This window comes from Stenella coeruleoalba (genome assembly GCF_951394435.1).
Source record: "Stenella coeruleoalba genome assembly, chromosome: 16".
Lineage (NCBI taxonomy): Eukaryota > Metazoa > Chordata > Mammalia > Artiodactyla > Delphinidae > Stenella > Stenella coeruleoalba.
Genome location: NC_137162.1, coordinates 48,161,234 through 48,185,082, shown reverse-complemented (window position 1 = coordinate 48,185,082; position 23,849 = coordinate 48,161,234). Strand labels below are relative to the sequence as shown.

Sequence of the window (23,849 nt, the reverse complement as noted above, 5' to 3'; positions counted from 1 at the left end):
AAAAGGGGGGTCACCGGGACAGCTAGTCTAAAAATATATCCTCTGAGGCAAGAGGATCACTTCTCCCACAGACTAACTTGTCAAAATACCAGCTGTTGTATTCCTTGTGTGTGCCCCTCCAGGACGTCTACAAAATTGGAAGTATTGGTACTGTCCCTGTGGGTGGAGTGGAGACTGGTGTTCTCATACCTAGCATGGTGGTCACCTTTGCTCCACTCAATGTTGCAGTGAGGTAAAATCTGCTGAAACGCACCATGAAGCTTTGAGTAAAGCCCTTCCTGGGGACAATGTGGGCTTCAGTGTCAAGAACATGTCTGTCAAAGATGTGCTTGGCGGCTGGTGACTGTGACCCATCAGTGGAAGCAGCTGGCTTTGTTCAAGCAATAATCTTGAACCTCCCGGGCCAAATCAGTGCTGGATATGCACCTGTGCTGGATCGCTGCCCAGCTCACGGTGCTTGCAAGTTTGCTAAGCTGAAGGGAAAGATGGATCATCCATCGTTCTGGGAAAAAAGCTGGAAGATGGCCCCAAATTCTTGAAATGTGGAGATGCTGCCATCATTGATACGGTTCTTGGCAAGCCCATGTATGTTGAGAGCTTCTCTGACTATCCTCCTCTGGGCCGTTTTGCTGATTGTGACATGAGAAAGATGGTTGCTGTGGGTGTCATCAAAGCAGTGGACAAGGAGGCAGCTGGAGCTGGCAAGGTCACCAAGTCTGCGCAGAAAGCTTAGAAGGTGAAATGAGTATTATCCCCAATCCCGGCCACCCCAGTTTTAATCAGTGGTGGAAGAAGGGTCTCAGAAAAACTGTTTGTCTCAACTGGCCATTTAAGTTTAATAGTAAAAGACTGGTTAATGATAACAATGCATGGTAAAACCTTCATCAGGAAAGGAAAATGTTTTGTGGACCATTTGTTTTGTGTATGGCAGTTTTAAGTTATTAGTCTTTAAAATCAGTATCTTGTAATTGGTTAAAGCCCTCCTTAAGGAAATTATCCCCTGATTAAGGCCTTGGATTAAGGCATTAGAACTAACATTCATCCCGGAGACCACAATCAACAGGAAAAACTGAGAAAATGAATACCAACTTAACTTGGGATAAGGCCTTTCCAGTTGCCCTGCTACAGATCAATGGCTTCCAGAATTAGACTTAAATTGAGCCCCTTTGGGGGACTTCCCTGGTGGCGCTCCCAATGCAGGGGGCCCGGGTTTGATCCCTGGTCAGGGAACTAGATCCCATATGTGTGCCACAACTAAAGAGTTTGCATGCCACAACTAAGGAGCCGGCGAGCTGCAACTAAGACCCGGTGCAACCAAACAAATTAATTAATTAATTAAAAAATTAAGCCTCTTTGAAATATTGTATGGTAGGCTGTTCCAGATGCCTGCCTAGGCGAGAATCTATAAATGCTCTAAAAGACCCAGCAGTTGGGCTTCCCTGGTAGCACAGTGGTTAAGAATCCGCCTGCCAATGTAGGGGACACGGGTTCGAGCCCTGGTCTGTGAAGATCCCACATGCTGCGGAGCAACTACGCACGTGTGCCACAACTACTTAGCCTGCGCTCTAGAGCCCACGAGCCACAACTACTGAGCCCACGTGCCACAACTACTGAAGCCTGGGCGACTAGAGCCTGTGCTCTGCAACAAGAGAAGCCACCACAATGAGAAGCCCGCACACCACGACGAAGAGTAGCCCCCGTTCGCCACAACTAGAGAAAGCCTGCGTGCAGCAATGAAGACCCAACACAGCCAAAAATAAATAAATTTATTAAAAAAAAAAAAAAAGACCCAGCAGCAGTTGCTGGGAAACTTTGGGCACTATACTAATCTTTGTTCATGACTTTGCCTCCAACAGGTCTGCCCATCCAAATGAAGTAGGTGGGAATTTCATTGTAGCTGGAGAGGGGTCAACCAATTTGTTTAATTTTGTCTAAATAAATAGCACAGGAATTTTGTATTGGGAACTGGAACCAAAACCCCAAGTTCAATTACAAATTAGACAAAAAGTGCTAAGCAGTTTTATCGGGTTCAAATAGTTGTAGATAAAAAAGGACTAAAGATTCTAAGGAATATTCATAGCCTCTGGAAGTAGCCAGAGCAGTCTTCATCCCTTTTCCCACAAGACTGGAATGGACATTGACAATGGGGAATTGTAATAGCTAAGAAACTTTGCATTATATTACAAGCTAATTATTGAAGGGATGTTGCCTGTGAGCTTAAATTATACATAACGGCCCATCTCTGGGAACTCTGCCTCCCAGGTAATGAGCATTAAGCTAAAATACCTTTGTTTAGCTCACAGGGAACATCCTGACCAGGCTCACCTGTGAATGACTGCAAGGAGGAAGAAATTAACACATCCCCTCTGGAGGCTCATGGAAACCAGGATATGTTTGACCTTACTCCCTCCCCTTTTAGTATTAAAGAAGCCTGAATTCTAACTTGGGCAAGAAGATGGTTCTTGGGGCATGAGTCGACCATCTTCTTGATCTACTGGTTTTCCAAATGAAGTTGCTATTGCTTGCCCCAGCAACTCGTCTCTCTGTTTTTTGGCCTGTCCTGCGGTGAGCAGTACAATGTTGGACACCAACAGCCCACAATCACAGTGAAAACCAACAGCCTGGCAGCTACTGGAAAGAGTAGAACAGAGTTGGTGTCTCTTCAAAGCCTTATTTCCAGAGAAATGTCATTATTTGACTTGACTCGTGGCTCCTAGGAAGACCCCACTGCAAGGCTGTCTTTATTTGTATGGACTAGAAGCTCCCCTAGTGCAAAAAGGCTTTTCCCCGGGACTGTTTGCTATAAAACATTTAGAGGTAATTTTTTAAGTTGGTGGCAGGCAGTATGAGGTGAGGTGGTGAATAACAGTGTGAGCAAGCAATAGGCTAACCAAAAATCTTAAAAGGAAAAACTGGGGAATAAAACGTCCTTAGGGGCTTTGAAAATTCTAACATACTGCTGGGAATCTAGAAGGCCATGCACATGTGTGAGGCTCAGTAAAGGCCATGCACATGTGTGTAAGCTCAGTAAAGACCTGAGAAGGCCTGAAGTTCTCATCTCTAACCCTGAGGCTTTATGCAAGCAGGAAGTGAGAACCAAGGCCAACATGTAAGTTGCCTGGCTGAGTGTTGAAGGTGAGGCCCAGCATAGACAGAGTCTTGGCAAAGATAGGAGACTTACTGGTTCTAGGTACTTGAAGAAATCTCTATCCAATCATTAGCTGACCACTAAGCTAACTGAGGAGAAATTTCAGTGGCCACACACAACAAAGAAAACAGACTATAGAATTAGTTCAGAAAGGTCACTAAACACTCAACAACAAATCTCTGGGGAGGAGTATGGAATCTGATTTCCAGAGTTGCCACTTTATATTATGTAACATGTCCAGTTTTCAGCAAAAACAAAACAAAGATATGCAAGGAAAGAAATTATAACCCATTGTGGGGGGGAGGGATAGAAACTGTGCCTTAAGACTTCAGAAGATGGACTTACTAGACAAAGACTTCATCTATTTTAAACATGTTCAAAGAGCTAAAAGAAACCACATCTAAAGAATTAAAAGTATGAGATCAACATCAAATAGAGAATACAAATAAAGAATTAGAAATTATAAAAAGGAATGAAGTAGAAATTATAGAACTGAAAATACAACTGAAATAAAAAAATAAGTTTTTACCAAATCCAAGGCCGTGAAGATTTACCAATATGGTTTCTTCTAATAGTTTTACAATTTTATCTCTTATACTTAGGTCTTTGATCCATTTTGAGTTAAATTTTATATATGCAGTGAGGAAGAAGTTAAACTTTGTTCCTTTGCACGTAGATATCCAGTTGTCCTAATGCCTTTTGTTGAAGAGACTATTCTTTTTCTCATTGGATAGTGTTATGTGTTGAATTGAGTTCCCCCCCAAAAAGATATGTTTAAGTCCTAACCCCCAGTACCTGAAAAAGAGACCTTATTTGGAAATATGGTCATTGCAGATGTAACTAGTTAAGATGAGGTCATACTGGAGTAAGGTGTACCCTTAATCCAATATAACTGTTGTCCCTATAAGAGACACACATAAGAGGGATGATGGCCATGTGACAACAGAAGCAGAGATTGGAGTAATGCAGCTGCAAGCCAAAGAATGCCAAGGATTGATGGCTACCACCAAAAGCTAGGAAAAGCCAAGAAATTCTCCCCTTCAGGTTTCAGGGAGAGCATGGCTGGCCCTGCTGACAATTTATAGCCCCCCAAACTATGAGACAATAAAGTTCTGTGGTTTTAAGTCATCCAATTTGTGGTACTTTAAGGCAGCCTTGGGAAACTAATACAAATGGTGTCGGCGCCAATGTTAAAAATCAGTTGACCATAGATGTTTCTGGACTCTCAGTTCTATTCCATTGGTCCAAATGTTTGTATGTCAGTCAGTACCACACTGTTTAAATTACTGTAGCTTTGTATTACATTTTGAAATGTGTGAGAACTCCAAGTTTTTTTGTTGTTGCTTTTTTTTTTTCCCCAATATTGTTTGGTTATTTGGAGCCACTTGCAGTTTTGTTGCAGCAAGCAGGGGCTGCTCTTCGTTGTGGTGCATGTGCTTCTCATTGCGGTGGCTTCTCTCGTTGTGGAGCACAGGCTCTAGGTGCGTGGGCTTCAGTAGTTGTGGCTTGTGGGCTCTAGAGCGCAGGCTCAGTAGCTGTGGCACACAGGCTTAGTTGCTCTGTGGCATGTGGGATCTTCCTGGACCATTGGCAGGCAGATTCTGAACCTCTGTGCCACCAGGGAAGTCCCTGCAGTTTCATATTAATTTCAGAATCAGATTTTCTATTTTTTTGCAAAAATGGCCATTGGAATTTTGACTCTATAGATCGCTTTGAGAAGTAATTCCAACTTAACAATATTGTTTTCCAATGTATTATCATGGGAAGTCTTTCCATTTATTGAGGTATTCTTTAAACAGTGTTTTGTAGTTTTATAAGGGTTTCAACTCCTTGTTTAAACTTATTCCCAGATATTTTCTTCTTTTGTATATTATTGTAAATGGAATTGTTTTCTTAGTTTCCTTTACAGATTGTGCATTGCTGATGCATAGGAAAATTTATTTTTGAGTGTTGGTCTTGTACTCTGCAACTTTGCTTAATTTGTTTATTAGTTCCAGTAGCGTGTGTGTGTGTTCTATGGGATTTTCTATATGTAGAATAATATTATCTGCAAAACAGTTTCTCTTCCTTTCCAATTCAGATGGCTTTTCTTTTTCTTGCCTAAATACTCTGGCTAGAACTTCCAGTATAATGTAGAATAGGGTGAAAGCAAGAATCTTGTTCCTCTTCAGTGGAAGTTTTCTAATTTTCAGCGAGTATGATGTTAACTGTGGGTTTTTCGTAAATGTCCTTTATGTTTAGAAAGGGTCTTGAATTTTGTCAAATGCTTTTTCCACACTGATTGTGGTTTTTCCCCCCTTTATTCAATTAATGGGTTTATTAGATTTTTTATAGTGAAAACTTTTATATTTAGAATTAGCCAGCTGACTCAGTTTAGATGGTCCCAATTTTGTTGGCAACATCCAAAGCATTGTAGCCAGGAGCCAGTTAAACAGATGCCGCCTTCTCTCCATCAGGCCTGATCAAGGTGTTGACCTTAGCCATGTCAATGTCATAGAGCTTCTTCACAGCCTGTTTAATCTGGTGCTTGTTGGCCTTGACATCCACAATGAACACGTGTGTTGTCTTCCATTTTCTTCATGGCTGACTCAGTGGTGAGGGGGGAAGCTGATGATGGCATAGTGGTCAAGTTTGTTTCTCCTAGGGGCACTCTTCTGAGGATATTTGGGCTGCCCCCTGAGCTGCAGTGTTTTGGGCCATTGGAAGGTGAGTGATGGCTAGATCTTTTATTTTATGGCAGTGTTTGTGGTGGTAGATGCCTTTCAACACTGCTTCTTGGCCTTCAAAGCCTTTGCTTTAGCTCTGGCTTTGGGAGGGGCAGGGGCTTCCTTCTCCGCCGCCTTTGCTGCCACCTTCGTGGAACGGGTTTCAGATTGATTTCTTATGTTGAACCATCCTCGCATTCCTGAGAGAAATTCTTGGTCATGATGTATGTGTGATACTTATGAGCTTGGACTTGGTTTCTTAGTATTTTTGTGTCTGTGTTACTAAGGGATATTTTTATTTTATTGAAGTATAGTTGATTTACAATGCTGTGTTATTTTCTGGTGTACAGCAATACATATACTTTTCAGTTATATATACTTTTCCATTATGGTTTATTACAGGATATATTTCTTCTGCAGTGTTCTTTTAGAAAAATTTTCCATTGAAGTATAGTTGATTTACAATGTTAATTTCTGCTGTATAGCAAAGTGACGTAGTTATACATATACATATATACACACACACACATATATATTCTTTTCCATTATGGTTTACCACAGGATAATGAATATAGTTCCCTGTGCTAAACAGTAGGACCTTGTTTATCCATCCTATATATACTGGTTTGCATCTGCTAATGCCAAAGTCCCAATCCTTCCCTCCTCTATCCCCTCTGGTAACTACAAATCTGTTCTGTTTCTATTTGGTAGATATGTTCATTTGTCATATTTTAGATTCCACATATAAGTGATATCATATGGTATATGTCTTTCTTACTTTGCTTAGTATGATAATCTCTAGGTTCATCCATGTTGCTGCAAAGGGCATTATTTCATTCCTTTTTATGGCTGAGTAATATTCCATTGTACACCACATCTTCTTTATCCACTCATCTGTCAATGGACATTTAGGATGTTTCCATGTCTTGGCTATTGTAAGTAGTGCTGCTATGAGCATAGGGATGGATGTATCTTTTTGAATTAGTTTTGTCCAGATATATGCCCAGGAGTGGGATTGCTGGATCATATGGCAAGTCTAGTTTTGAGGAACTTCCATACTGTTTTCCATAATGGCTGTACCAGTTTACTTTCCCACCAACAGTGTAAGAGGGTTCCTTTTTCTCCACACCCTCTCCAACATTTATTATTTGTAGACTTTTTTTTTTTTTTTTGTGGGCCTCTCACCGCTGTGGCCTCTCCTGTTGCGGAACACAGGCTCCCCACACGCAGGCCCAGCCGCTCCGCAGTATGTGGGACCTTCCCAGACCGGGGCACGAACCCGTGTCCCCTGCATTGGCAGGCAGACTCTCAACCACTGCACCACCAGGGAAGCCCCTATTTGTAGACTTTTTAATGATTATTCTGACCGGTATTATAGGATATTGAATATAGTTCCCTGTGCTATAGAGTAGGACCTTGTTGTTTAACTATTTTATATATATGTTAACAAGGGATATTGGTGTGTAATTTTCTTTTCCTGTGATGTCTTTGGCTTTGGTATAAGGGTAATACTTTGTCTGGCTTTGGTATAAGGGTAATACTAGCCTCATAGGTGTTAAGAGTCCAGTATAATACTATAGTTCACAGTAAGCCTTATAGAACTATTTGGCTCTCAACACCGGTAATTCTCAATAGGGAGTGACTTTGTCCCTGACAGGACATTTGGCAATCTGAATACATTGTCACAACTTAGGGATGCCGCTGACCTCTAATGGGTAGAGGTCAGAGATGCTGCTATATATCCGACAATGCACAGGACTGTCCCCCAGACAAAGGATTACCTGGCCAAAACGTCAACAGTGTTGAGGTTGAGAAATCCTGTCTACACTATGTGTAAGCTTTGATTTAAAAAAACAAGCAAAAAAAAGCCAGTAAGAGTTGTGAAAAAAATTAAAAACACACATATTACAAATAAAACTTTTGCAGAGGTTTCTGTGCAAGGTTCACAGATGTAGTTTTCTTCAGGTGCCATGCTTTGACGGCCTTACACGTAGCAGGGCTGAGAAAGCCTGCCAGGGATGTTTAGGGAATAGCTAATTTACTTAAAGCTTGTGAATTAAGATGCAGGCTTTCTTAAAACTTGATTTTTTTTTAACTTCCCTAAACTTCAACCATCAAGGGGTAATTAGAACACATTTCTGGTGTAGGGGTTTGAGGCAACAGTTAAATAGGCGCTACAAAAGCCATCTGTGGCTAGTTCAGAAACAGTTAACTTTAGAGTATTATATATGTTTTACAAAGAATTTTATAAGCAGATAAATTAGAACATTTCAGTGAAACCAAGAGTAATTGACCAGAATTTTCTTCTAACTCAAAACTCCAGGAACCAAAGCTGACACACTAGTGCTGTGTTACCTTTATATAGCTAGTATGAACAATACCAGTTTTCTGACAATATCAATAACACCCATTAATGTATGTCTTTAAAACACCACTATAAATACTCCCAATATGTTAGCCAAAGACCACACTAAGATTTATCATCCCGCTTTCACATGCCTAGACTCTACTGACCCACCTGGTACTGTTCCAAATATTCTGGAACTTGCTTTCACATCACTTTCCCCCTATTTTATTCATTTTTTAAAATATTTATTTGGCCGTGTCGGGTCTTAGTTGCGGCACATGGACTCTTTGTTGCGGCATGCGGGCTTACCTCTAGTTGTGGTGCATGGGATCAGCAGTCCCTCTCCCCTATTTTAATGTTCCATCTAGAGTGCAAGTAGATATCACTGTGCTCAGGAAGGCTAGGTGCCATGGGCTTGTATGTCTACTCCTTGACCCGATGCTCAGAACCATGGAAAGGCAGAATCAGGACAAAACAGACACAAAGTCCAGCTGAAGGTTATGTTTCAGATCTGGCAGCTGTGTAAGCTGGTGGAATCACGTCTAGAATCTACTTCTGTTGATTACAGTTAGTATTGTCTTCTTACATCTCGTGGCTAAATTATTAAAAATGGACCATAATCAATGAAACCTTCTTTCGTTAAAAAGTGCTATGTATAAAAAGGTATATAAATTATGTTAGTATATCAGCTTTAAGCAATAGAACATCTTCCCTAAGAATAGCCATTGATATTGTTTCATAGAATGAAACACAAAAGAATTCAAGGAATAAAATTTTGGCAGCTCAAGGGCTTCCCTGGTGGCGCAGTGGTTGAGAGTCCGCCTGCCGATGCAGGGGACATGGGTTCGTGCCCCGGTCCGGGAAGATCCCACATGCCGCGGAGCAGCTGGACCCATGAGCCATGGCCGCTGAGCCTGTGCATCCGGAGCCTGTGCTCCGCAACGGGAGAGACCACAGCAGTGAGAGGCCCGCGTACTGCTAAAAAAAAAAAAAAAAAAAAAAAAAAAAAAAATTTGGCAGCTCAAAACATTGTGGAAAGAAATGTTATATAGGTGGTGGTTTCAAAAATTTCAGAAACCCAATTATAGTTTTATCTACTAAAAGAGACAAATACATCAAATACAAAAACACAGAAAAGAAACATAAGCTTTGGAAAAGGTAGTCTTTTTAATAACTGCTTTTGTCACCAGGTTAAGTCATGCAGTTACAAAGTAGTTAGAAATTTCTGAAAGGATATTATTGTTAAAAAAAAAAGAAAAGCTAATTCTTACATAAATAATATCTAGTACTTCATTGGGACACCACTACTGTTCAAAAGGCCCTGGCCAAACAACTCCCAAAACACAACCCCAGGTTGTTTCCAGCCCACTGGGAATGAAGCCGTGTGCAGAAGATGAGGCCTCTAGATGAGGACAAAGAGTCAGGGCCATTGGCAATGCTCAGAGCCGCCAGCCAGACTCCAGAGGGGCCCACGTGGTTTTCTTCTGGGGCACTCTACTTGAATTATTGTTCAATTAATCAACACAACAGATCTTCAAAAGAGGACAATTAATTAACATGATAAGGAGGTTACTGCATTCTTTGGACTATATGTCATAATTGTGGTTAGTAAATTCCAACAGTCTTAACAAAAATAGCCTCCGTCATTTGCAGGTATGAAGATAACTTAATTCTCTACCAGGCTTTTTATTTTTGCTGGATGACAATATGCAATTGACAAGTTATAAATGATACTGTTTTATGTTATAAAAATACTAGCTTTTTTCATTATGTTTACAGGCATTCACTGCTTGAGTCAAGGTTAGGCTTGTTAAGTGATTAAAGGCAATTTTATTACAGCAGCATGTACTTATTTTATTCTAAAAGAATAAAATGCATAAAGAGAAAGTTTTTTTTGTTTGTAACCTATAAAATTGAGTTATTTTGCTGATGTAAAATACCAATAACTCACTTGAGGACCATGCTACCTCCTGAAAATGCCATATACCTGCTTCTTAAATGTGTCAGAGCACCTGATAGATCTGTCCAGAGCTGAAGTGGCAAGTGACTGACTGCTCTTGGACAAAAGGTGCTTTTCCCAGGGCTACAGCTGACTGTGCTGGGAAACAGCCATGGAACAAGGCAGCACAGGCAGAGGGAAACGACTTTACTTAAAGGCAAAGTGCCCAAGTGGCTCTCTGACATAGCTCATTTCTACTGTCACTTATTAGCTTATTTATGATCCCCTACCGTTTCTTCTCAAGGGGCTGATTTGGATTGACTTGAGAATGGTGTCCATTATCTATTAAGTCATGAGAGAGAGATTTCTGTGGTTACGTGTAAACTTGTGATAGGTCTGCAGATGAAGAGGTGAAGAGGGTAGTGAAGAAGTCAGCTGCAGTCTGGTCCGGTCTATGTGAAGGTCACACCAGCTTCATTGTACACCTTGAAGACTTTCTCAATGGCGTTGACATAGGCAGCTGTTCTCAGGTCCAATCCCAGGTTATACTTCATGGCTGTGCGCATGATTTGCTGAAATGAAGGAGATGTGATGTGGAGATGGGATGTGACCCTGACTCAAGTAGCCAGGCCATGAACACACAAGGCACATAACAGCCTGGTACAAGTTACCCTAGTACCACTTCAGGACTGGACTTGGGTAGCCAAAGAGAAACTACTCAGGCAGTGAAACAACCTCGAGTCAGGAAGGACTAATTCTCTGGAATTAATACAAATTACTGTTTAGGTGACAGGAGGATGTTACTCCTTAGAATTTAAGACGTGAGTTATCTCCGTGCCCTTTAGACATCCTGTAATCTGGAGCAAGTCTGATACACACTGTGGTAATTAAATGAACTAAGGATGGGGTGAAGAAAATGTTCTGGAGTGAGTGGGGATGGCTACATAGCCTCGTGAACATACTTGAAGGCTGCTAAATTATATACTTTAAAAGGGTGAATGTGGTATGCTAATTATCTCAAAAATTAAAATTAATATCTGCTTCTGCTATTTCAACTTGATGCCAAGTGGATAGAATCTGAACGCAAAAAGAAATTAAGAAAACTGGACTCGAACTGTGCTTAAGGCTTTGAAATAAGGATCAAGTGGTCAAAAAGCCTTTCACATCTACCAGATTCTATGTAGTAAGGTAGCTTCCTGTAGCTGTAACAGAGTGGTGCACTAAGCTGCAACCCAGTTTGGCTGACTAAGCTAAACATGATTCCTTCTAACTTGGCATTATTTCCCAAAGTCTGGAAAACATACGGAAGATCCTAAAAACAACGCCCATCATTTAAGACTGAAAAAGCACATGTTTTGGAACATTTAAACACATCGCTATTTTCTGTCACTGCACACACAATCTGGCAGCTGAGATGACACCGTTGAGCTGTACTTCACGTAACTACCAGAAACGCAAACAGCATCTGTGTACATACCCTTGCAGAGCGCTCCATGGTGTAAGCTAAGCCAGAGTGCACAATGTCTTTCTCAGAGGCACCCTGTTAGGAAGAAGAATAGTTTAACAAAACCATAAAGACATGCTTCACCTATAAGAGCATAAAGGATTCTTAAGTCAACATACAGCCAGATAGAATTGTTTTTTGTCTTTCAGGAAAGATATACTTAATTTCTGTATAGTACCTTGATACCTATTTAAGTAGTCATGTTTTAACCATAATTTAGTTTTCACTATATTTGACAGCAAACAAATACTCATGAAATTAATATCATGGTAAAACACCACAGGAAAGTATGGACCAAGAAACATAGGCCAAGTAGTGGGCTCAGCACCGGTCAACCAACCATCTGAGATGCAGACCGCAACAACATGTTACCCTGTCGGTGTCAGGGTACATTCATCTCCGCTCCCCAGCACACCACACAGGGCACCGAAAAGAATCGAGCTACCTCCAATAGCAGCTGTGGGGTAGAATCCTGCCTGTATATTCAGCAATGCCACAAACTTTAAAGCTGGAGGGATCTTAGCAGCTCATAATTAACCACCCTAATTCTTCTGATGAGGAAACTGACAACCAGGGAAGTCGGCCAAAGTTACGGGTAGCTTTTTTTAAAATTTAATTTTACTTATTTTATTTTATTTTTGGCTGTGTCTGGTCTTAGTTGTGGCACGTGGGCTCTGTAGTTGGCAGCATATGGGATCTCTAGTTGAGGTGTGCAATCTCAGTAGTTGTGGCCCACGGGCTTAGTTGCCCTGTGGTATGTGGGATCTTAGTTCCCCAACCAGTGATCGAATCCATGTTCCCTGCAGTGGAAGGTGGATTCTTTACCACTGGACCACCAGGGAAGTCCCCAGGTAGCTATTTTTAGAGCTGGGATATAACCCAGCATCTTTGACCACCAAATCAGCTCCTCTCTTTCCTTTGCCAATTATCTCTATAAGTCAGTTTGTTTCAATGGGTTCCTCTAATTTGTTTTTTGGACTGCTTTCTAAAGTTAGGACAAATAACTATCACCACCACTCTTAATATGATATATATAGCTAGCAAACACATCCTGATATGCCAAATAAAAACTTGTTGTTGGTGAGCCACTTTTTATATATGCTGAACTTTATCTAAGAAAGTATATTTCTGTAACACTTGTATCAATTAAGAAACATATGGGGGACTTCCCTGCTTGGTGCAGTGGTTAAGAATCTGCCTGCCAATGCAAGGGACATGGGTTCAAGCCCTGATCTGGAAAGATCCCACGTGCCTCGGAGCAACTAAGCCCATGCGCCACAACTGAGCCTGTGCTCTAGAGCCTGCGAGCCACAACTACTGAGCCCGTGTGCCGCAACTACCAAAGCCCGTGATCCACAACAAGAGAAGCCACCGCAATGAGAAGCCCGCATACCACAACAAAGAGTAGCTCCCGCTTGCTGCAACTAGAGAAAGCCTGCGCGTATGCGCAGCAATGAAGACCCAACGCAGCCAAAGGTAAATAATAAATAAATTTAAAAAAAAAGAGAAACATATGGAACTTCCCTCGTGGTGCAGTGGTTAAGAAACCACCTGCCAATGCAGGGGACACAGGTTTGAGCCCTGGTCTGGGAAGATCCTACATGCCGTGAAGCAACTAAGCCCATGCGCCACAACTACTGAGCCCATGTGCCACCACTACTGAAGCCTGTGCACCTAGAGCCCATGCTCCGCAGTAAGAGAAGCCATCGCACTGCAACAAAGAGTAGCCTCCACTCGCTGCAACTAAGACACAATACAGCCAAAATATAAATAAAATTAAATTTAAATTTAAAAAAAAAACCTTAAAGAAAGAAAAAGAGAAACATACGGGTTAAGTTTTGTTTTGTTCTACCAAGTTAGGAACAGGAAAACTTGCTTTACAAGTGGAATACTGCTATTCCTTTCACCCACTCATTCATTCACCAAACATTTATTGAGTACCTACTATGTTCCAGGCACTCTTCTAGGTACTGGGGACACAGCAGAAAACAAAATAATGAAAATTCTCTGTTCTCCTGGAGTTTATATTCTAGTTAGAGGAGACAGCATATAAAAAACCACGAGGCTGAGTGAGATCACCAAAGTTTTGAATTCAGACTGAGAAGTGGTTCAGGGACTGAGGACTTCCAATGTTAACAGGGTACAGGGATGACAAGGATCAGCAGAAGGACTGGCGAGTGAAGCAGGAGGAAACCCAGGAGGATGTGGTGTCCTGGAAGCTAAGAAATATTTCCAGCGGGAGTAATCACCTGTGCCCAGTGAAGTAAGATGAGGACTGAAAAATGACCGCTAGGTTTGGCGATGCTGCCACCACTGGTTACCTTGACAAGAACAGTTTTGGTGAAGTGGTGGGCAGAATAGGAGGTTTGAGTATAGAAGAACTGGGGACAGAGTATACACAACTCTTAAGGAGGTTTGCTGTACGAGAAATAAAAATACCAAGACCTGGAAGGGCAAGTGGGATTAAGATTTATATTTTTTAAGGCAGCATTTGTTACATTGATAGAAATGACTGAATAGAGGGAAAACTGATGATGCAAGAGAAAGGGGAAGGTTTGCTTGAGCAGTGCATTTGAGAGACTGAAAACAGGCCATCCAACGCCCAGAACAAGACTTGGGCTGAGATGGAAGCACAGAGTTGCTCAAGAGTACAAGACAGGGTACAGATACCAGGAGCTGGGTAGATGTGGAAGTTCCCTGACTGCTTCACTTTTCTGTGAATAGATACCAGGTCATGAACTGGAGTGCAGGGAGAGAAAAAAGGAGAAAATATGATATAATTAACCAAGAGAATGAATGGAACAGGGAAAAGTAGTTTAACTGCTGGGCAGCTGAGAGCCTACTTTAAGTTTGAAGAGTCAGCAGGGCCTCCTGCTATAGCGGAGGAATGGAGGGGGCAGAGAGCTGGATTTCATCAGGGTTCAGGTGTTAACAAGGGAGTGTGATGAAGCAAAACAAGGCCACAGAGTTACTGTAATGATGGTCAATGGAATTTAAGTGCAGACAGGTGTGATGAAGGACAGTGAAAAGATGATGAGGTCAATGATGTAGGTCCTGGAAGGGCCACAGCATGGCTGGGGAGGGGGAAAGTAAAAGCAAGGAGCTGGGGGAAAACACTGGGTTTTCAACTGACACTTATTACAAGACTCCTGCAATAAGTAAGTCACTAAGAGATGAGAAATAGCATTAAAGTCTAAAATTAGAAGCACCGAAAGCATTTGAAAACTGGAAGACTGATACATTGGGCAAAGATTATTTTAAAAAAGGATAAAAATGAAAGGCATCATGGATCTGTCTTCCTAACCAACTGGCTGTCCTCTTCACTCCCTCTCCACGTTTCAGTCTGATTGACTATGTGGCAGGCGTGTGTTGTGACATGGGGCGACCACAGGGAGGAGCAGGAATCCCATCTTAAAGCCGCAGCAACAGCAGGGCCTATAAACGCACTAAGTGACTTGTGATGGAAGGATGGATGAAATGCTGGCAGTCAGAGAGGACTTTCAGGAAAAGCCACTGAGATGTGCTACTCAAGCAGGGAGTGGGTCTGGGTGTTCCAGAAGGAGGGACCAGAACTAAGACACATGGTTCTGGGAAAGAGGAAGGTTCTTTGAGGAGAGTTACCCGGAGTGGCAAAAGCATCTTTTCTCCTTCAAAACAAAACCCTTAACATTTCCCCATTTTGCAATATAGTCTTAAATTATTTCCCATGACTGAATATTTCATAAGAAGACATATTATCACTTAGCCATTTCCCTGCCCCACACACAAACACACACGCACACTGGATTGTAAAATCAAACCTAATTTTAAAAATGACTGCAAACACAGTTCCAATGACATCGTGCATGGAATCATTCCTCTCCTTTAAAATTGTTTTCTTAGGATTAACTCCCAGAGGTGATGTTATTATAAGTGTCAAAGGGCAGGAACTCTTTAATAAGTCTTTTGCATTGTCATCAGAATAAAGGTACAACTGCTTCACAACAGACATGGTGAGTATAAATCCATTAATTGTTTATGCTAGTTTAATACATTAAAGAATCCTTATTTTAATTTATATTTCTTTAACAACGAGGTTAAACATTTTTTTCTACCTCTGATTTTTTTCATGTCGCCTGCTACTTACTGGTAAAGAAATTCTCTTTGTGATGTGTATTAATATATCCTGTCAATAGCTAATTAACAACAACTCGTTTTTCTCATCTATTTTCTTTGACTCTTATTTGTGTCCATATAGTAATTTCAATTTTTTATATAGGTCAATCTAATGTTTACTTTTCAATTCTTTCCATTTCTCTAAAGCTTAAAATAGTTAAAATAGACAATAACTCTTCACCATTATGTTAGAATCACTTGTTGAGTCATCTGTATTGTAAAAGTATCAAAAGCGGAACCATGAGTTATTTCAAACTAAATTTTTAGAATGTAAGGAAAGAGGAAGTCATGTAACTGTCATGTTGATGACCACGCCTTAATCCCACTTAATGCAGCTGGCCTGACCTAAAGAAGAGAGCAGGCAGGGTATGTGATGCCGCCACAAGCACACTCACCGATATCCTGTCTTGGAACTCTGCTGTGGGTACGATGGGAATAGTTCCACCATGCTTTCCAAATTTCCTTTCCAAACTCTCTTGAACAGACACTATAAAAAGCCAAGAGATGAAGCTACGATATTGCTAGTAGAAAAAAAATGAAGTAGAAACAAAAGTAGTCCCACACTATAGCCACAGCCCCAAACACTAATGACATAAAACCTTCAACACTAATAACATAAAAGGGTTACTCACTTAAATCTCAGTTAAAAGGAGTAAAAAGCACTTTGCCAAATTCCTATATAAATGTGTATTTAGGTCACTGCTCTGTTTCCATAACACCCATTAGCAGGGATTTTCCTTGGCTCTTTTAAAAAGAAAATGCTGAGGGAAAAAGGAATGGAAATCGATGGAACACTTCACCCAGATTCTCAGAGTGGGCTCAGTAAAGCTCAGCTGGAGGTCTTGGTCTTATTTCAGCTTGAGGAAAATTCTAGTGTCAACTCTGGAGCCTATTCTAGTCAAAGACAAAACAGTATTCTCATCAGAAGACTCAAAAAATTCTTGACAATAGATAGGGCTTTACCAAACGCAACCTGAGATAGAAATGGATGAGTATCAACAGGAGCTCCTGGTTTAAAATGATACTCTTTATACTATTAACTTACAGATTAGGTTCTGGGAACCAGAACATACTTGCAGAATAAACATTGGAATATAAATATATTCCAGAGAGTTAATATAGTGAATACCTATGAAGAAATTGTATATTTTTGGTCTAAGACTCATGAGTCAGAATAGTTTTCTGTTCTGAGACTAAACAAAAAGGAAATTAGCCCTTTTATTAAATGCAGGCTTTCCCCAACCTTTTAGATGGCCCAAAAGATTACTTCTGCAGAACAGGATAATCAGAACTTACTGAGCAAGTGGTAGTTAGAATCCCTTTCATATTTGAAGGTCAGACGGCCATAGCTGACATGATTTAGATTCTTCAGCCACTCAAAGTAAGACACTGTCACTCCTCCAGCATTCAAGTAGAGATCCTATACACAAAAAAATGAGGAGATGATGGTCTTAATAAAAGCTTACAATGAACGTGAGCTCATGGTTTAATATCAAAGTTTTAATATCAAAGGAGATTAAGCTTCAAGCTTCCCAAATACATCTTAGATAGTATCAGAAATTTTATACTTAAACAAACCCCCTTCCCAATACATCTGAGGCTTTCTCCCTTTGGAAAAAAAATAATTGATTGGTTTATTAATCAGCAAGCATTTGATCAGAGGTTTTAGAGCCTCTTCTCCACCTAAAAAAATCTGACAAAATTGCCTGCCCACTAACCACTGGTTTGGATGGTCCAAGGGTGTCTTGCCAGAAGATTAGTGTTCACTCTCCCACTACATAAAGGCAGTCTATTTCAGTTAACCTGAATTTAAGTGCTTTCAGCAAAAGCAGTTCTTCAAAATGCATCACGCGTCCACACTAACTTCTAATTTCCAATGACCTTTTGGTACAGACCCCACGCTTAACCACTGAAAAACTTAAGCACATATTACTCATATTAGCTTTCTGAGTAAGACAGCAAGGGACATTTGCAAGTTATAGTAGGACTTCTAGCACATTATACATTTATATAACTGGATTTAAGAAGTCTAAATACATACTCAAGAAAGAGCCTGAAGTTGGAAGAAAATGTTCAGGTCCAGTATAAGACAGGCTTATTATATTAACCACACTTCTACTTTATTTTCTTAAAAGCAAAATAAAGGGACTTCCCTGGTGGTCCAGTGGTAGAGAATCTATCCTGCAATGCAGGGCACGTGGGTTTGATCCCTAGTCAGGGAACTAAGATCCCACATGCTGCGAGGCAACTAAGCCCGCACACCACAACTACTAAGCCCAAACGCCTCAACTAGAGAGCCTGCGTGCCACAACTAGAGAGAAGCTTGTGAGCCACAACCAAGACACTGTGCGCTGCAACAAAAGATCCCTCATCCTACAACTAAGACCCGACGCAGCCAGAAATAAATAAATGTAGATAAATAAATAAATAAAAATTTAAAACAAAATAAAGATGAAGAATTCATCACTAAGCCTTGGGAAACTAACAATCCTCCTCTCCCCCCAGTTCTTTGCAAAAGACAATTATGATTCCAAGTACATATAAAATCTGGTAAATGTAGATTACTTACTGGAATAACCATGATGTTCCTCTCTAGGAAAATCTTATCAGCTTCTGGAGTTGTCGGTCCATTGGCACCTTCAGCAATGATCTGCAAGAAAGTCACGAACATAGAGAAATGCCAATAACACCGTCAAATCCCCTCCAGCTGAGCTCAAGAGATGTGTGGGGGATGGGGCTGTGGGAGAGCAGCAAAATCCCACTTTAAATTGTATGCTTGGGGACTTGTATGGCCAAAAAGTTTATTTGGGTTTTTCCATAAGATGGTAACGAACCCGAACGAACACTTTGGCCAACCCAATGCATCCTAATAAAGCTGTTTTCTTTTTTTAAAAAAAGAGGAAACCCATTAGAGCTTTTCTATGACTCTCAGTGTCACTCCACATTGGTAAGGTTGAAGCCATCATGCTGTGTCACCTTGGCTTTGACTCTGGGTGCATTGGACTTGGTCAGCTGCTTCTCACTGGCAGCAGGGATCAATATGTCACAGTCAGCCTCCAAGATGCTCCCTTCATAGATCTTTGCTTTGGGGAAGCCCAGGATTGTTCCATGTTGCTATAATTGATTGAAAATCAGAATTAATGGTTGCAACAGAGTTTAAATGTTTATGTTTAGTGCCTATGATATGAAGACTCATTTAGTAGGAGGTCTTTGAGTTACATTAAAAAAAATAAGCAAACAAAATGAAAAGACAACCCACAGAATGGGAGAAAATACTTGTAAATGAAGCGACCAACAAGGGATCAATCTCCAAAATATACAAGCAGCTCATGCAGCTCAATATCAAAAAAACGAACAACCCAATCCAAAAATGGGTGGAAGATCCAAATAGACATTTCTCCAAAGAAGACAGACAGATGGCCAAGAGCCACATGAAAAGACCCTCAACATCACTAATAATTAGAAAAATGCAAATCAAAACTACAACGAGGTATCACCTCACACCGGTCAGAATGGCCATCATCAAGAAATCTACAGACAATAAATGCTGGAGAGGGTGTGGAGAAGAGGGCACCCTCTTGCACTGTTGGTGGGAATGTAAATTGGTACAGCCACTATGGAGAACACTATGGAGGTTCCTTAAAAAACTAAAAATAGAGCTACCATATGATCCAGCAATCCCACTACTGGACATATATCTGGAGAAAACCATAATTAGAAAAGCCACATGTATCCCAATGTTCACTGCAGCACTATTCACAATAGCCATGACATGGAAGCAACCTAAGCGTCCATCGACAGATGAATGGATAAAGAAGATGTGGTATGTGTATACAATGGAATATTAATTACTCAGCCATAAAAAAGAATGAAATAATGCCATTTGCAGCAACATAGATGCAACTAGAGATTATCATACTAAGTGAAATAAGTCAAAAAGAGAAAGGCAAATATCATGATATCATGTATATGTGGAATCTAAAATATGGCAGTCTAGAAAGGATAAAATAATGCCATTTGCAGAGACCTGGATGGACCTAGAGATTGTCATACTGAGTGAAGCCAGACAGAGAAAGACAAACATCATGATATTGCGTATATGTGGAATCTAAAAATGGTACAAATGAACCTATTTACAAAACAGAAATAGAGTCACAGATGTAGAAAACAAACTTATGGTTACCAGGGTGGGGGGAGGTGGGGAGGGATAAATTGGGAGCTTGGGATTGACACATATACAGTACTCTATATAAAACAAATAACTAATAAGGACCTACTATATAGCACAGGGAACTAACTCTACTCAATACTCTGTTATCACCTGTATAGGAATAGAATCTAAAAAAGAATGGATATATGTATAACCGATTCACTTTGCTGTACAGCAGAAACTAACACAACACTGCAAATCAACTATACTCCGATAAAAATTAATTTTAAAAAAAGCAATGCAAACAGATTTCAATAATACTTATTTCAACTTTACAACATTCAGGTGGTCAAACTGTTCAGATATTACACTAACATACCAATTTGAAGTCTTCCAGTTCCTTTGGGTCAATACCATCTGGATTCCATATGCTCCCATCAGATTCACCAACACCAACACATTTAGCACCAAAACGATGTAAATATCTCATAGAGTGCAGGCCCACATTACCAAATCCCTGTGAAGTACAGTTGTACATGAAACAAAAATCAAAGTCCTAGCATAGACGATAAATGTCATATTCTGACCAATACAATTCTGTTGGTTTAGAAGTAATTCTCAAAATCCTTCTGATAAAAGAAACAATGTCTCTCTTCAACAATAAATTTGCTTTGGAATGTGGAACACAACCCTTTGTCCTCTGTGATAATGAGTCCTGAGGACATTCAGTGACATGCAGCCTTGCTGGCCTATAAAGAAATGGCAGTGATGTCAATGATGCTATCTAGGACCTCAGTTCCTGATGACCAGATGTCCTATGGTCGTGAAAAGATAAGTCAGTAATTGGGAAGGGTATGGGTTTTATTTTAAAGTAGGATTTAACTTAATTTTGATTCCTCTAAGTAAACTAATCAATCACCACACAAAAGTTGAAATTTGGATCCTTGTGTAAACCCTCTGTATACACATAATAGTTTAAGAGATGTCCCCTTCTGGATACAATTGCAATTTAAATATCAAACAAAAGAAGTTGATGATAGTTTCATGTTTCTGAGAGATACTTGGTTTAGTCACATGAATCTTACCAAGGTTCAAAAAATAAAGGATGTATTACTCTGCATATGTCCATTTTAAAACTTAAGAGATCCAAAGAATCAAATTTTAAAAACTGCAAATCTAGGGGCTCCAATCGAGGAGTACAAGGATGTGCAACTCACCTCTTCCCAGAAATACATCAAAAATACATCTACAAATGGAACAGTTCTCACAGAATACCTACTGAACACTAGACCTCAAACACCTGAAAGGACAAGAAAGATCCCCATATAATCAGGTAAGACAAAATGGAAAAAAAAAGAAAAAAGCAACTGGGATGGGACCTGTGCCCCTGGAAGGCAGCTATAAAAGAGGAAAGGTTCCCACACTCTGGGAAGCCCCATCACTGGTGGGAAGATCAGAAAGGGAGCTTCAGAGGCTCAGAGGAGAGAGCAACAACTGGTTTGTGGAAACTTGGGATTAGCAGATGCAAACTATTATATTATAAGATGGATAAACAACAAGGTCCTACTGTATAGCACAGGGAACTATATTATAACTGAATCACTTTGCTGTACAGCAGAAATTAACACATTACAAATCTCCAATAAAATTTTAAAAAATGCAAATCTTAAAACACTGAAAAAAATTATTACTATATGTATATCAGTTATTCTTTAAGAAAGCAAACATTTTTACCTGAACAACAAATGTTTTATCTCCAAATCCTGGTGTCATTCCTAAAATACTCATGTAAGAAGCTTCATTGATGAAGTTTTCAATCCCATGGAAAACTCCCCGACCAGTAGCAGAGATCCGTCCGTGGATTCCACCCTGACTGATGGGCTTACCGGTAACACAGGCATGGGCATTAATATCCTGCAAAAGAAGGGCAAAACATAAAAGATGAAATATCAACATCAATTTCTATGAGGACCAACATAAAGAAGCATTAAAGTGCAAACACATTCTCATTTAACTAATATGCTCATTAGGAGTGTGTGTGTGTTTAAGGTATACGTTCATCAATAGGGGTAAGTCTCGCCTTTTCAAGTTTCTGTTCCTAGAAAATATGTAATAAAGTAGACTATTTTCTGATGGGAGAAACAGGGTTTTTAGGAATTAAACATCAAGGAAATACAAACAGCAGGATCACACAAGTAGAGGGAGTTCAGCTTAAAACTATTATTCCTTCACCAAGTGCTTAAGCCCTACTAAGTAAGGGTATACATGTCACCTGGAATTGTCTTAAAAGTTATCATAAGACTTGAGCACGTCACCAGAACAGAACCTAAGATAGGAAGAGCCACTACAGTGTTCATGGATGGGAAGACTCAACACTGTAAAAATATTTTTCTGCCAAACTAATCTAGAAATTCAATTAAGTGTCACTTTTAAAAAAGAACTTTAAAAGATAACTCAGGTTCACCTAAGAGTGGATTAACAAAAGTATTCAAGAAATAAAAAAGAAAGAAAAAATAACTAAGCTTTGCAGGGCAACTGGAATACCTATCAAGATAAAAAGCCATTAATCCAGAAATTCTAATTCCATACTATATATACAATTGTATATATACAAAAAATTGTGTATATATAGTATGGTATTACTGGAGTTAAAAAAAAGGGGTACACGTGGGTGAGACACAGAGGCCCATGCCCATGTGTCAGTAGAGCACCTCCTGTAGTAGCTGTTAGCTCTAAGAAGCCGAGTGGGAGAGTAAGTCTTCTCCTTCCTGTACTCTCTGTATTGACAGTATGCATGTATTCTGGTTCAGAAACAAGAATAATTAGAAGGAAGAAAGGGGCTTGGGAGGGCTTCCCTTCCAAGGGATAAACTGGAAGCAACCAGTTTAGCATATACTATAAACTGTAGCAAGCAGAACAGTGCGTAATAGACAAATCTGTTGTCTTCTGTGGGACAGGAGAAACTAGAGACAGTCTTATTGTATACAGGAAATGAGTATTACATACAGGAAGCATTTTAAGTCAGTGGCTAAAGTATGGACTATTTAATAAATTTGTTGAGGCAACTTGCTGCCCATGTGATGTGAAACAAGATAAAGTGCCGTACTTCATATCATATTCCCCACCCCTCAACGTATGTCCTAGCTGGGTAAGTTAAAAAGTGACTGTTTAATAAGAACTTTTAGAATTGTATTAGCTGTATCATTACCAACAAAAAGAACAAAAGTAAAAACAACAGAACAGTCTAGTAAAGTGATTTATGGAATTAGTAGTTTTCCCACGGTTTTCCTTCATGAATAGTTAATGCTTATGAGTACAGAATTGCAAACCAAGTTAAGTGCCAAATGCTCTTGAACAGAGAAAATGCAAATGCTGGAGCTGACAGCAATCCTGTCAGAGGTCAGGCACGGTGCCGGTTGGCTGGCTGGCTGCGAGATGCCCAGCATACCTAATTGTTTTGGAAGCCTGGGCCCCGGTGGAGAACCTCCTTGCTCTCCAGCACCCACACTTCTGGGCGAGGCTAGGCAAAAGAAGCTGCGTGTTCAGGTATACGTCTGAAAATAAGAAACAAAGACTGCGGCTTCTTACCTTAGGCTCTGATTTTGTATTTCCCATCACTTTAAGGAGGACAGTCTTTTACCAGTGTTTAGTCCAAGGTTTAGTTGGCAGGGCCTCACAAAACTTTCTTTTGTCACCTTTGGGAGAGAGCTACGAATAACAATGCACTGCCCACTGTTTTGTACTGTTCAATCTAATGCCTTAAAAAGAATGCAAGACCATAACCAGAGCTCATTTAACATAAGAAGGTGACATGGAAGAGCAACATTTTGGAAATGGCAGTCAAAACCAAACTTCTTTGAAGTGTCTCATACTGCTCCTGTTTTATTTCAGGGGATTTGTG

General features: G+C 40.2%; 2 protein-coding genes and 1 pseudogene across 3 annotated transcripts in view; 1 reads left to right on the top strand and 2 right to left on the bottom strand.

The window, feature by feature from the left end:
* The window catches only part of SHLD2 (shieldin complex subunit 2), a 162,358-nt gene that overhangs the window by 4,820 nt on the left and 133,689 nt on the right, over positions 1 to 23,849 (top strand). The window lies entirely within an intron of this gene.
* LOC307175280 (large ribosomal subunit protein uL23-like) lies at positions 5,522 to 6,120 on the bottom strand (annotated as a pseudogene). The gene has a single exon. The product of its transcript is annotated as a large ribosomal subunit protein uL23-like (transcript).
* The window catches only part of GLUD1 (glutamate dehydrogenase 1), a 40,206-nt gene continuing 25,706 nt past the window's right edge, over positions 9,350 to 23,849 (bottom strand). The window contains exons 6-13 of the mRNA XM_079900384.1: positions 21,683 to 21,862; positions 20,328 to 20,465; positions 18,775 to 18,912; positions 18,368 to 18,448; positions 17,095 to 17,218; positions 16,194 to 16,285; positions 11,617 to 11,679; positions 9,350 to 10,711 (exon numbers count right to left, since the gene is read on the bottom strand). Coding sequence (XP_079756510.1) covers positions 10,592 to 10,711; positions 11,617 to 11,679; positions 16,194 to 16,285; positions 17,095 to 17,218; positions 18,368 to 18,448; positions 18,775 to 18,912; positions 20,328 to 20,465; positions 21,683 to 21,862 — 936 coding nt within the window. The 3' untranslated portion in view covers positions 9,350 to 10,591. The remainder of the gene's footprint in view (positions 10,712 to 11,616; positions 11,680 to 16,193; positions 16,286 to 17,094; positions 17,219 to 18,367; positions 18,449 to 18,774; positions 18,913 to 20,327; positions 20,466 to 21,682; positions 21,863 to 23,849) is intronic.